Source organism: Narcine bancroftii, chromosome 7, assembly GCF_036971445.1.
Source record: "Narcine bancroftii isolate sNarBan1 chromosome 7, sNarBan1.hap1, whole genome shotgun sequence".
Classification (NCBI taxonomy): domain Eukaryota; kingdom Metazoa; phylum Chordata; class Chondrichthyes; order Torpediniformes; family Narcinidae; genus Narcine; species Narcine bancroftii.
The window spans coordinates 39310624-39325140 of record NC_091475.1 but is presented as its reverse complement, the minus strand read 5'-3'; the positions used below and the strand labels follow the sequence as shown (position 1 = coordinate 39325140).

The following is a 14517-nucleotide window of genomic DNA, read 5'->3' as shown; positions in this document are numbered from 1 at the left end:
GTAATACATTGAAGTGAATGGGCTATGAAACTCTTTGTGTAGTGATCTGGATTGTAAAGCCAATGCTAAACTAATTTAGGATTAGATCCTTCAGGATCTATTGCTATTAATAATCAATTTCAAGCAGAAATGTGTTAATTTGGTCAATTAGCAGGAAGAGAATTCTTGTTTTGAAAAGCTGATGCCTCACAAACAAAACTTAAAACTAGTTAAAATACAAGTGGTGATATTAATTAAGTAGGTACTTTCATTTCAACTATAGTTACCTGTGCACAACTGTCTCTGACACGATAGAGTGACGTGCAGAATTTTCCCTTTTTTTAAGCTTTCTGTCTGTCAGTTTATATCATTCTTTGTCCACCCCTTTTCCATTCTTAAAGGGGAAAATGTCCCTTGCCTCCATTCAGATTCAGATTTATTGTCAGGGTACATACATGACATCATACAATTCTGAGATTCTTTTTCCTGTGGGCCAGGCAGAATCCCCACTTATTGGCTGCGTAAAAGAAATGAAGCTGTGCTGGTTTCTGGTTAAGGTGGAATGTGTCAGACTTTCCTGCCGCTTTTCTCCCATTTCCTCTCTAAAGCCCCTTTCATGTCAAGCCCCCGACTGCAGGCCGGCTATAAGGCCAGAGGGAAAAATTTAAACTTACCTTTCATGGAACAGCCCTAAAAGGTCACCCCATAGCGCCATCCGGAGTCAATAGAAGCGGGGCGACTCGTGCTGTAGCACCGCCCATCATGAATACATGGCAGAGCAATGGCCATCTTCCCTACCCATAATGCCCCACACAGCTGGAATCGCCATTGCTCTGCCATGTTTTGAGCTGGTGTCATAGCCCTGGTCGGCCGTCCCGTCCTGACGGCCCCTGCCCTGAGGGTTTCATGGAGGGTGAGAAGTGAGTGGGTGGGAGAGGGGAGATGGGTTGCAGTTTGACGGCGTTAATACATCATCAGCCTCCCCTAGCCAGTTGCTTGCAGCGGCATTACCTTCATGTGAAGCGGCGGAGCGCAGTGTCTGCAAATGATCCTTCCCCGAGAGGGATTGCAGATGTCACCTTGGAGCCGGCCATGGCACATTCATGGAGGTAAGTCTCCCGACGTAAGGACGGAGAATCTCTGACCTTACAATCAGGCTTTTTCACTCATGAAAGGGCCTAAGTGAATGCACTGTTTTCAAATTGTTCTTTACCTCTCAACCTTGACTGACCACAAAGTGGAAAGGCATTACTTAAAATTGTAGTCTTCCAACAATCTAAATAATGGAACAGATTATTGTTTTTTTGGGGGGAGGGGATGTGGTATAAAATCAAGCTGTACTCAGTGAGGTATATGGAAAAGAATGATCAACTCCATTAGAAGAACTGATGAATTTAATAGAAAGACAAAATGCCTGAATTGTGTGTTATGTTTTGCTTTCTTTTGGCTCTTTTCCTTGTGTACTCTCTGTAGGATTGTAGAGATTGCAGCCTGCCATCCCACTAGTACATCAGCTGCGAAGACCCACAGTGGTCAAGTGTACATGTGGGGTCAATGTCGAGGCCAGTCAGTCGTTGCTCCACGACTCACACATTTCTCCTGCACAGATGATGTGTTTGCTTGCTTTGCCTCTCCAGCAGTTACGTGGCGGCCCCTGTGCAAGGGTAAGCTTGCAAAAATTTGAAATATCTACATGAGTTATAAACTACCTGACTTGTATTTTGACACTATTTTTGGTTCAGAATTAGAGTCATAGATGAGTGGCAGGATAGAGCATATATAGGAGACCCAGAAACCTGGGTGTAGTCTGAGCTCATCAGGTGGTATCTATGTGGAGTTTGCACATTCTCTGGCATTACTTTTGTTCTTATTTCCTAATACACACCCAATATGAATTTATTTCCACTGGTCATTAGTTCTTTTTGCATTGATAAGAACATAAGAAATAGGACCATCTGGTCCATCAACCTGTTCCACCATTCATGGCTGATCAGGCTGTGGATTCAGCTTCACTTAAAATTCAACATTCCTCTATTGTTATGTGACAAAACAGGTGTAATATTACACAAAATTGACTTACCCATCTCAAGTCTCTAATTATTCAAAAATCTATCTGGGTCTTAAATATATTCAATGTTGCCTCTTTTGTTTCATTGGGCAGAGAAATCTACAGATTTGCTGCTTTCTGGGAGAAGCAGTTATTCCTCATCACTGTCCCAATTCTACACCCTCGAATCTTGAGGCTTTGTCCAATAGTCTCACCTGTCAGTGGAAACAACCTGTCTGCCTCTATTCTTATTTATTCCTTTCATAATTTGTATGTGTCGATAAGATCGCCTTCATTCCTCTAAACTCCAATGAGTAGATTAATTTTGAATAATTTACATTATGATTTTTGTGCCTTCATTTTCCTATATTTGTTCTCAAATATGTATCCCTCTTGTGCCACATAAACACACTCTAAGATTAATTTTCAGTATTTATTTCAAGACAAACTTGTTGAAAACAGAGTTTAGTTTATCAGGGTACTTCTCTACTTCATGCTGTATCTTTTAATGTCCACTCTATAGAGCAGGATGATCACCTGACAGTAGCCCAATCTGTGCACAAGGAGTTTGACAGTGTGGAAACATCAGATTTAAAGTTTTTTGTGGAAGGAAAATACATCCATGTACATAAAGCTATTCTAAAAATCAGGTATTGCTTTGAAATTTCATCCAGCATTTTTTTTGGGGGAATTCAATTTTTGTAAAATTTTGTTGCAAATGTAAATTTTGTTTAACTCCAGGTGTGAACATTTCCGAACTATGTTTCAATCCTACTGGAGTGAGGATGAAAAAGAGGTGATTGAAATCGACCAGTTTAGCTATCCAGTGTACCGTGCCTTTTTAGAATACCTGTACACAGACTCTGTCAATCTGCCTCCTGAGGATGCAATAGGTACCGTATATGCAACTGTTGACTATCAATTATTGCTGTTGAAGGCAGAGCAACAGAAATATTATAAACATTAGTTTGTTTACTGATGTTTCACATGAAAAACATTCCTGATGTAGTATTTCTGATTTTTCTTCCACTAATTATTGATCCATTCATCTCCCCTTTTTGCCCTCCTAATTTACTTCTTCGATTTGTTCCTAATGTTTTATTCTCTGTAAGGGGCTCGCATGATCCCAGCTGCATATATCTGATATATGTCTCCTTTTAAAATTACAATGCTGGAGAAACTCAGCAGGTCAAACAGTGTACTTTATACCACAAAGATAAAGAAACATAGCCAAGGTTTTGGGCTTCAGCCTTTCTTCAAGGTATGAACAAAATGGTTGGGGGGAGGGGCACACTCCCACAGGTAAGAGATAATCAGGGATAAGGGAGGGAGAACACACCATCAGACAGGGAAGGGGGATGTCTCTGTGAATGGGGATGAAAGGAGACAGGGGGATGGGGAAGAGAAGGAGAATGGGAGTGGTCCAGCAGAAACCAGAGAAGTTGATATTAATGCCATCCTGTTGAGGAGTGGCCAGGTTGTACTGGTGGCCTTGGTTCGACAGTACATGAGGTCATGGGCAGACATATCAGCACAAGAGTGGGGCACAGAATTGAAATGGTTGGCCACTGGGAGTTCTCTGTCATTGATATGGACAGAGGAAAGGTTCTGAGTGAAGCGATCTCCGAATCTTCATCCAGTCTCTCGGTCGTAGAGAAGGATGAAATGTTTGATAGTGTCTTTATTTATACTATATAAAGTTTGACAAGCCGAGTTTTTCCAGCATTGTGTTTTTAACTTCAATTATGGTGTCTGCTGACTTTCGTGTTTTATTCCTACATGTCTCCCTTTTCCTGACCAGATTCTCAATGTTTCTAGTCAACCAGGGTTCTCTAATCTTGCCAGCCTTGCCCTGAGTTTATGAAGTTTTGTGCTACCTTAAAGTTAGTTTTTACATGGGGACTTACATGGTACTTACTAAGTTTCTTCTTCACAGGTCTTCTGGATCTGGCCACATCTTATTGTGAAAGAAAGGTGAAGAAACTGTGCCAGGAGATAATCAAGAGAGGTATTACTGTGGAGAACGCATTTTTGTTGCTCTCAACAGCTGTCCAGTACGATGCGAAGGTGAGAGTCCAGTTCAGAGCAAAATTCTGAAAATGCTAGAAATCTTTTAAAACAAAATTAAACAAAAATCTTGGAAATATGCAGCTGGTCAGACAGCATCTGTTGGGGAAAGAGGTAGAGTTGATGTTCTGGGTCGATGACCAATCATCAATAGAGATGAGTTCTAATGTACCTCATGAGCAGAAGCATCTTATTTCTATTGTGTTTTAAATGCAGTGAAATGTCCCTGGTACTTTACAAAACATTCCAAAACAGGATTTTACACCGTTCTATGTGATTATGTGTTATAGCTGGAAAACAAAATCTGCTCCAAGATTTTTTTTAAAAAGAAGAAAGGAAGGTAAAGTCAGAGGAATAGGAAAGGGAATCTAGAGGTTTGGAATCTGAAAGCAATGGTAGAGAATGATGAGAGGGTTGGAACTGAAGGAGTCTGGTAATTACCAGCTATTGAGATGGAAGAAATGACAGAGAGGAATTTAAGACATCAGAGCAAGAGAAGGCTATCTGGCCATTCAAGCTTGCTCTGCTATTAAATAAGCTCATGGCTGATCTGCCAGTGGATTCGACTCCTCCTACCTGCCTTTCTTCCATAAATTGTTAAGTCCCCTACTATCAACAACACTAAATGTATCTTTAAAATCATGAGCTATTGGACTCAACATCTTTGATAATGTTGATTGATGACCCAACAGTTCCAGTAACCTAGATTCAATCCAGATGCTCTCCATACATGGCTTATAACTTTCTGTGGGTGCTCCAGTTTCCAGCTGGATCCCAAAGATATGCAGTTTGCAGTATCACGTTCTTCTCCCTGACAGACAACAGATCTGTAAAATGCCTCTGCTTTGCACAAAGAATCCATTTATAATCTAGTGCACTAGCTAATAGACTTTTATCAACTACAGTTAGGCAATCAGCATCATCCCCTCAAAACTGATCAGCAAACTCCAAGACCTGGACCTCAATACCCCACTGAGTAATTGTATCCTGGATTTCCTCATCTCTTGACACCAATCAGTGAGAATTGGTAAGAACATCTCCTCCACACTCTCCATCTGTACCAGAGCTCTACTCACTTTACACCTATAACTGTGTGACTCTATGACAATAACACCATCTACAAATTTGTTGACGATACCATGGTAGTGGGCTGTATAAAAAGGGGCAGTGAGTCAGCATACCGGAGGGAGATTGAAAACTTGGCTGAATGGTGGACCAACAAGAACCTTGCTCTCAATGTCACCAAAACCAAGGAGCTGATTGTGGACGATCCAATGATCATTGAGGGATGAGAGGTGGAGAGGATGAGCAAATTTAAATTGCTGGGAGTCACTATCTCAAAGGAATTTTTCTGGACCTAAGACACTAATGTCATTGTGAAGAAAGCCCATCAGCACCTTTATATCCTCAGGAGTTTGTGGAGGTTTGGTATGACATTAGAAACCTTGGCAAACTTCTACAGATGTGTGGTGGAATGTGTGCTGACTGGGTGCACCATGTCCTGGAATGGGGGCAATCAAGGATCCACACCACCCAGAACATGCTCTGTACTGCTGCTGTCATCAGAAAAGAGGTATTGTCACAAAACTCACACCACCAGATCCAGGAACAGCTGCTCCCCCTCCACCATCAGACTCTTCAACAACAAACTCAATCAGGGACTCATTTAAGAACTTTTAGTTTGCACATTATTTATTACTGAATGTTTTTTTTCTCTATATTGCACAGTCCCATTGTGTACATTACTTTCTTTGCTTACATTTCTGTGTGTGTGTGTTTTTATTTTTTTCTTGAGCACAGTTATTTGCACTATTGGTAAGTAAAAATTCTTCCTGGCCCACAAGAAAAAGAATCTCAGGGTTGCAAGTGATATCAGCAATAAATCTGAACTTTGAAATGAACTCACATCATTGACAATTCTCTTTGAATTACATGATTTTTTTTTAAACTTCAAAATTCTTTCCTTGTGTGTAGAATTTAGAAGAATTTTGCTTCAACTTTTGTGTGAATCATTTAACTGCTGTGACCAACACTGATGCATTTTGGCAAATGGATGGAAATCTCTTGAAAGAAGTTATTGGAAAAGCAAGCAAATGTAGAGCCTTCCGAAACTGAATTGCTGGGTAAATATACTCAAATGTATTTAAATATATTTATTCTATGATTTAATGAAAATTTGCAGCAATGTATGTATAGTCTCCTACTTTGCTCAATTATATAAAATTGTATTCCTGCCAGTGCAGTGTAAATAACATAATTAGGATTATTTATACAAATTACTGCTTAAAATTGGTTGATCGCTGTTAGCTTCTTGGATTTAAATAATTAAACTATTCTTCTGTACTGAAAGCATTGAGTATAATAAATCTTCAAAATTGTTTGCAGTAGAAGCTAAATTTCCTTTTTAACATTTGGAGTGGTGATCATTTTGGTTTACTTAACATAAAGATCTGTCAGGTTTCTTGTGAAATAGTCATAGCAGACAGAATTGTAAGATTATTTATTTGAGGAGAATTCCAAGGTTATGCTTTTTTGGGGGTCTTCAGCCCACTGATTCTTTGTTAACCATCAAGCGTCCAATTTATTTTCCACACATTCCCATCTTATATCCCCTACCCGATTCGCTTAACTGCAGGGGACAATTTACAGTGGTCAATTAGTCTATCCCATGCACATTTTTGGATGTGGGTGTTAACCAGAGCAGCTGGAGGACATCCACACAGCCATGGGAAGAATGTGCAAACATCCAGTACTGGAGGTCAGAGTTGCTGGAGCTTTGAGGCAGCAGCTAAGCCACCCCATATGTCAAAGTGTACCATTGAATTTCTTGCTTGAACTGCATCCTTGCAAGTCCTTTGTTGGATTTCATTATATAGGTATACCCCATTTTACAAATACTCGCTTTACAAAAAAATTTGAATGGGGTTTCACTTTTACGAAAATACCCTTCAGTAGTAATGAATGAGTCTTCGCTTTATGCCATTTTGGCTTAAGGTTAATAGGAATGCTTTAGTTTCCTAAAGTGGGGTATACCTGAATATATATTAGAGATACCGTTGTCATCTTGCCAACAAATTGTATCTTACTTGCTCTTTACAAAAAGAAAAACATCAAAAATGCTTGACATCTGGATGGTGTTTAATAATTTGTTATCCACCTGCTGGTTCTAGTTCTACACTTGGTAAGAAGTTAGTTACCCTTAGTTTCAGTATACTGTTTTTCTGAAATTCAGTGGTTGATGCATAAACCATTCCAAGGTGATTTTCCAAAAAAAGTAGCATTCTTTTTACATTGAGATGTCAGAAAATTATCCAGCTCACAAATAAAGCTCCTCTTGAACTTTGGAAAAAATAATAGTGAAAGCATGTGTTAGGATTTTCAATTCTTAAGTTGACAGCAACACTTTGTGGGATTTGGGTGGTAGTTTTTTTTTGTATCCTTGTTGTTTCTTTCCCAACATTCTCTCCAAGCTCTTAGTCCAGGAGAATTGGCTCTTGCTCCCTCAACATTTTTCCCATCTAAAATGCTTTTTATTTACTTCCCATCCTGACCTTCAATTTACAAAAAACACCTTCACATTTCATCTCCTCCCGCCCTTATCCATCTATCACCTCCTGCCCTACCCCTCCACCTTCCTGCTATTTTGTTCAGGCACCTGCCACATTTTTCCATACATTGATGAAGGGCTCAAGCCCGAAATGTTGGTTAGATCCCTAACCACCAGTGACATTTATTGCCTGAAATCAAAACAATATTCATGTCAAGTTTGTCCTATGTTTCCACCTCCATAATTAAAAAATACGTAAGTGTTCTGCAGGGATGGTGCTAGTGTTGTCTGGTGAAGTGTGAAGACCCAACACCAGCCACAGTGTGCAACTGCTCCTTGTATCTCCCTCTGGACCATGACCCTGCGTCACAGAATATCAGCCTCTGTCATCCAGTCACTGGCCTCATTTTTACCAGAGCTCCAAATTCGATATTCCAACCGAACAACATCACATCTCCCACCTCATCTCAAAGACACTGCTCACAAACAAATAGAAAGGTGGGAAATCCAAAGGACATGCAGTTTTTTTTCCTAAGGCTAAAAGTTTGCAGATGACACAACAGTGGTTGATCCCATCAGCGACTACGATGAGTCGCGATACAGAGAAGTGGAAAATCTCATGAAATAGTGCAAGGACAACAAACCTAGTCTCAATGTGGAGAAGACAAAGGTGATGATTGTGGACTTCAAGGACCAGAGACGACCATACACCACAATGCATTAATAGATCGATAACGAAGAGAGCGGAGAGCGCTAAATTCTTCAGAGTCCACTTAAGTGACCTGGACACATAACATCTCCTCACTTGTCAGAAAGGCACTGTAGCGACTGCTCTTCATTAGAAATCTGAGGCGGGCAAAGGTACCAACCACCATTCTGTCACCTCTCTACAGCTCTATTGAGAGCTTCCTAGCTGGCTGCTACACACAATGGTATGGTTGCAGTAAACCTATTGGATCGGAATAGGACCATAAAAGTGGCAGAAAGGATCCTTATCCATCCAGTCGACCACCTTGTTCTCAAGCACTGAGCTTGCACAACGATAACTTCAAATTGTGTCCAAATTTGCAATGAAAACACAGAAGGAATCCCTAAGTAAGGCTTACTGCTTCCAATGGTCTTGATGGTGCTGTTGACAACTGTGCTTCCATGAGTTCAAAATACTCTAAACAGAGCCCAAGTTCCAATCCAATTTCCAAATCCAAAATTTACAACTTTCTATTGACTTAATTGTAGAGACTATTTTCCATTATAGTTTATTTTCCATTATAGTTGCTTGGATGCCAAAAGCTTGTTGTCCATGACTCGTTCAAACAAATTCTTACTAAAGTTGCATTTTCCAAAATGTATTAAATGATGATAAACATTGTTAAAAGGTCAATAGAAAATGTCAGAAGCAGCTTTTTTACCATCCATTTCACAGAACAAAAGAAACTTAAACCCTCATCTCTCAAGCAAGCAGAGAAAAATAGTTTGACCCTGAAGCAAAGATATCGCTGGGAGGCAGCATAAAAATATGTTAAATTTTTTTTAAAACCCACAAACAGACAAGAGGCGAGCATGAAACACATTCTAACCCCTACAGTCGCGAACATATAACTAAATTCGTGGTTTTGAGGAAGTTATTAACTTATTAAAGATGTTACAGCAGGCTATTTTTTTAACAAGAAGCAGTCAGGAAAGACCATATAGTTCTGTAAAATACAAATCCTGTTTGATTATTTTCGCAGTAGATAAATAGAAAATCATAACATAGTACAGGCCCTTAGGCCCACAATGTTGTGCCAACCATTATAAACCTCTTCAGTAATTCAAACCTTCCCTACCTCACATCCATGACCCTCTATTTTTCTTGCATCCATTTAAATGCCCCTATTGTAGCAGCCTCCACCACCACTCAAGGCAATGCTTTCTCTATGTTAAAAAAAAACTTATCCCTGACATCTCTCCTACCCTCACCTTATACAAATGACCTCTGGTATTTATTGCTCTTCACCCTATCAATGCTTCTCAATCTTGTAGACCTCTATTAAGACTTCTTGTCCTTCGAGAGAAAATCCCCTAACTTTTCTAAAATGGAATCAGTGGATGTGCTGAACATAAAATCTCCAGAATGCATTTGAAATAAGGATAATGTGACAATAAAAGCTTGTGTGTAGGAGAGTTATTATTACTCTGGATAGACCATTGACTGGCAAACAGAAAACACAGAGTAGGCATAAATGGGTCTTAATCTGGTAGACAATTTGTCAATCATGGTCTCTGTTTAAAAATAACAGTCGAGGCAGATATTCTTCTCTGAGGGTCTTGATTCTTTGAACATTGTAAAAGGCAGAGATAGAAAGATTCTTGATAATCAAGGAATTGAAAGACTACTGTGGGTGTGAGACTGTGGAGGTAAAGTTATAGTCAGCTGAGCCATGATTAAATGCTGAAGAAGGCTTGTGTGGCATATTAAACATGTACCTTTAGGCATAGGAATAAGTTATTTTGAGAGGTACACGAGAAAGCGGTTTATATCTCTGTGATTAAGATTTAGCTTTTAAAAAGTATAGTAATGGAAATACCTCACTAATGAGAATGAAAATTTGTTTTCTATAAACATTGTATACATCATCTGCCTGCAGTTACTTTTAGTGGTATGTTGATATTATAGCACTGTCAAGAATTTTGGTGAAGCTATAGCAAATAGCTATATATAGTCTTTTGTGACTATAGATATTTAGAATGAGAGTCATAGCTTTACTAATAGAGTATTTGCAGTCTCTGGCCAGCAGATAATGGTGTGTCCAAAGGCCCTTTTATTCTGCCCTCGAAAGACTATAATTACACGTGTGAACACAACGAATCTGGGATGGGGGTCATTTTCATCCTCCAAGATAGGTAGTATCAGAGCCAAAGAGTTTCACATTGGCTCCTGTGTAAAAGGCTTACCCACCTTCCTGGGATGCTGCGGGTCCCACCTCCTTTTGCGCCTGGATGCCAGGTCCCTATGTAAAAGGTTGCATTAAACCGGCTTTTCTTGGTTCCATGCGAATGCTCCGATCTGACCTGGCTTTAGAGACTGGTTGTTGACACACCAAATTACTGGGATCTCTGTGTAAAAGAGGCTTTTGAGGATTCTTCTGTTACGGGCCCAGAGGACCTCAAAACCCAGCAGCAATAGAAGTTCACCAAGACAAATGGTTACTTAAACATTATTACTATTAACTTAACTGCACATAATGAGTTAATTAGGTGCAATTATAAAACAGTGGTTTTCAAACTTTTTCTTTCCATTCACATACTACCTTAAAGAATCCCTTACTAATCACAGAACACTTATGGCATAGGGATTGCTTAAGATGGAATGAGTTTAGGGTAGTAGTTTGAAAACCACTGGATTAGAGTAATTTAAGGATGAGTGACCACTTGCACGTACGAAGATTGAAATAAATTTCAATTCCTGTCAGGTAACCTAGGGGGACACAAAATACTGTCCCCAGAATTCATGCAGCAAGTATTCTGCCCTGAGAAAAATCTGCCTCAGACCAACTAACAAATTAATCAGTTAACTGATAACTGTTAAAATCTGATTTTTTTTTTCCAGAGGATATTGCTTTTCGTAGATGAATTAGTTCTTGCCTAATTCAAGAGTCACCAACCTTACTAGAAATCTTGCCAAAGATGCCACTGGACTCTTCACCAATATGTTTCACTGGCTAGTCCTATTATAGATAACCATCTTTTTCAACCATCCTTGTTGGATGCAGGATTTAAGGAATAACATAGTAAAGGTATTCAAAGTTTTAATGACATCATTATTTGAGATAATTTTGCCTCTTTCGAACAATTATCAGCTCAATTTAATCTTTCCAAAAGACACTTTTTTAAGCTATTTACAAATTAGACATTTTGTTCAGTCTAAGCTTCCTGATTTTCTGAAAATTTTCAATACTAATATTCTTGATCTGTTTTTTAATTTACAATTTTATTTTTATGGTGGATTAATGTAATTATAACAATTTATTAGATTTAAAAATCAGTCCACATGGCTGGGATTGAGAGCAATTAGGAACGAGATTTGAACATAACATTTTCAGATAAAGATTGGTACTCTACTCTCATCTTGATTAATGATTCCTCATTTTGTGCAAGGCATTTTTTTTTTTACAATTTAAGGTGATACATGGAACTCGTGTCCAAACTCAAATTATCTCATTTTATGTGAGATAATGTATACGTGAGAAATGTAATATTTTTGAAATTTCTCTGATCCATATGTTTTGGGAGTGCCCAAATTTAGAGAGATTCTGGAAAACATTTTCCAAACTTTATCAAAAATTTTAAGATTAATTTAGCTCTGTTTAGTTTTGATTCAGATAAACCTATCCATCTCAGGAAAATGTTTTACCTTTTACCACGTTGATAGCCAGACAAGCAATTTTATTGAAATGGAAATCACCCCCTATTTATACACAGTGGTTACATGATGTAATGTCCTATTTAAGTTTAGAGAAAATTAGATATAATATGAAAGATAGAAAGTTCCCATTTATGAAATTGTGGGGGCCATTTTTAGATTTTTTTTATAATTGGAAGAAATGACAATTATTGTATGTTCCAGTGATTCACTGTCTGTTCTCTGGGGGTTGCCAGTGGTTCCATATTATTGATTTGTAATTAATTATATATCAGGTAGCCTTGATTAGAAGGAGGGGGTAAAATAGATTTAGTTTTTTCAACAAATGGGTATAACATGGTCGCATAGATCATTTCAAATAAATGTTTTTGAGGGATTATAACCAATTATTGATGTCGTTTTATTTACTTTTTTGGGTTTTTTTTGCATGCTTACTCATTTACAAATGAAAATTATTATGCAGTTGTCAATTCTGTATGTATGATTTTATGTTAAACTCAATTAAAATATTTTAAAAAGAAAGATCAATATGTTTCTTTCTGGTGATGATGATTAAAGTTTCTTCCTTGGATATTTAGCACTTGGAATCTCAGCACATTTACTGAATAAGTTTGCTTCCATTCTGGTTGTCAGTGTACTCAATGTGTCAGAAACAATTACTCCAAGTTGACTGTGAATTTATCTCTCAGCTTTCCTATTCAATGAATGGGCTAACATTGCCAACTCCTCAACGAGATTCACTCGTCTTTGCAAGGTTAATTTTTCTTCTTCAAGACGTTGCAGGTTTTGTTGCATTTCTGTGAGAATAAAGAAGACTAAGTTGCATTCATAGAAATACCTTTCACATCCAATAAAGTAGTTTAGATGTGGTTGCTAACTTATGCATAGTAGTGACCCACATCAATGAGATAATGATTATATATCTTGGCGGAGTTATAAATACTAGCTTGTTTCTGTGTGATGTGTTGCCTGATTTTTCGCTACATTTTCTGTTACAAAAATTTCAGAGTTTAATCAGCTGGTCCTTACCCGATTGAAATTCTGACACAATCTGTTGAAATGAATTCATGGTCAGAAGTACTGCCATTGCAGTCTCATAGTCTGAAAGTATAAGAATGGAGTAAAAAAGTAAAGAATTGCAGATGCTGGAAATATAAAATAAAATTCAGCAAATGTGAGAAAAACAGAATTAATATTTCAGAGAAGATGAAAAATAATCAACCTGAAACGTTAATTGCTTGTCCCCATCACATAGGTACTTAACCTGACTTGAGTATTTCCACATCACTTTTCTATTATTGAAAATACAACCGAGTAATACATACTTCCAGAATCTTAAGATTCAGAGTTTTGACATGCTTAAATTAAATTGAAAATCTATTTTTAAATTCCTCTGATTAAGTATTGGCAACAGAAATGGAAGCGGGAAAAACTCAACTGGCTCCTCAATGTGACTTTACAACATTTATCCCAACATACTTTATCATTCATTTCTTAAAAACTAGATGCCATCGTCCTCTGATCTGGAGCAATGTTACAAGCAGCTTTATTTACGGGCACTGTCTGCTTTTTAATGACCCTTAGTCCCAAGCAATTAGAGCACCAGGAAAGGGAAAAGATGCACTTTTAGTCAGGAGACAGTTGTCATGGAGCTGTTCAAAAATGATCAGGAATGATTGTCAGCTGTAGAGAAATTATATATTTGCACAGTGCATGTCACTTGCCTGGCTCCATGCTAAGTTTTCTTATCAAGGATTTTTATTTCCCATTTTCTCAGATAAGGAAGGGTAAAAGAATAAGATAACCAATAGAGAAGTTAACAAAACACAAGAATAAAGATAATGGTCAACCTAGTGAAGGATAAGCAGTTTTATGTGCTTAGTTTGGACAGACTTGAATAGTCCAGAGGCTTGTAGAAGGCTAAAAATGGTCAAAGACAGGATGTGGCCAACAAGTTAGGGACATTCATAGACCCAGGATTCAGTGACGTGAGAACTTCAGTCAAGAAGACAGGCAGTCAGACGACAGCAGAATGAGGAATATTTAAGCCAGAGAGAATAAAGAAATTTGGTATGAGATATAGTTTGAACATTGAATAGATAGTTGTCTGCACCAAAAATGTGGGTTGAGGAAGATGAATAATGGAATGGACCAGTTGTGCCATATGGCCTCTATTTATGCAGCAAACAATCAAAATGAATTCAATGGAGATGATGGATTTGTGACCCAGAAACCGGCATTGCTCGTTGCGGAGTGGGTGAATGGTATCATATTATAACTGTGAAAATAACATCAAGTTCGAGGGGTGGATCTAGTTGCCACAGACAGCCAACATATATCACTAAGAATAAAAAACATAAAACTGCAGCCATGGAGTTTTTTTTTTATTTTTTATTTTTCACACCATAAATCACATTAGCCATGATATACACTTTTTCTTTTTCACACATATACAGTGACTTTTTCTCCCCCCCC

At 38.2% G+C, this 14517-nt stretch overlaps 1 protein-coding gene across 8 annotated transcripts in view; it reads left to right on the top strand.

The window, feature by feature from the left end:
- The window catches only part of LOC138738785 (RCC1 and BTB domain-containing protein 1-like), an 83740-nt gene that overhangs the window by 59069 nt on the left and 10154 nt on the right, over positions 1–14517 (top strand). For 5 of the 8 annotated variants that reach the window (XM_069889706.1, XM_069889709.1, XM_069889705.1 and 2 more), the window contains 6 exons: positions 1453–1643; positions 2550–2676; positions 2768–2919; positions 3963–4093; positions 6068–6216; positions 11230–12564. In XM_069889706.1, coding sequence (XP_069745807.1) covers positions 1453–1643; positions 2550–2676; positions 2768–2919; positions 3963–4093; positions 6068–6208 — 742 coding nt within the window. In that variant the 3' untranslated portion in view covers positions 6209–6216; positions 11230–12564. Of the gene's footprint in view, positions 1–1452; positions 1644–2549; positions 2677–2767; positions 2920–3962; positions 4094–6067; positions 6217–11229; positions 12565–14517 lie in introns of those variants that run through there. The other 3 variants (XR_011341734.1, XM_069889707.1, XM_069889710.1) reach the window with 1 other exon arrangement.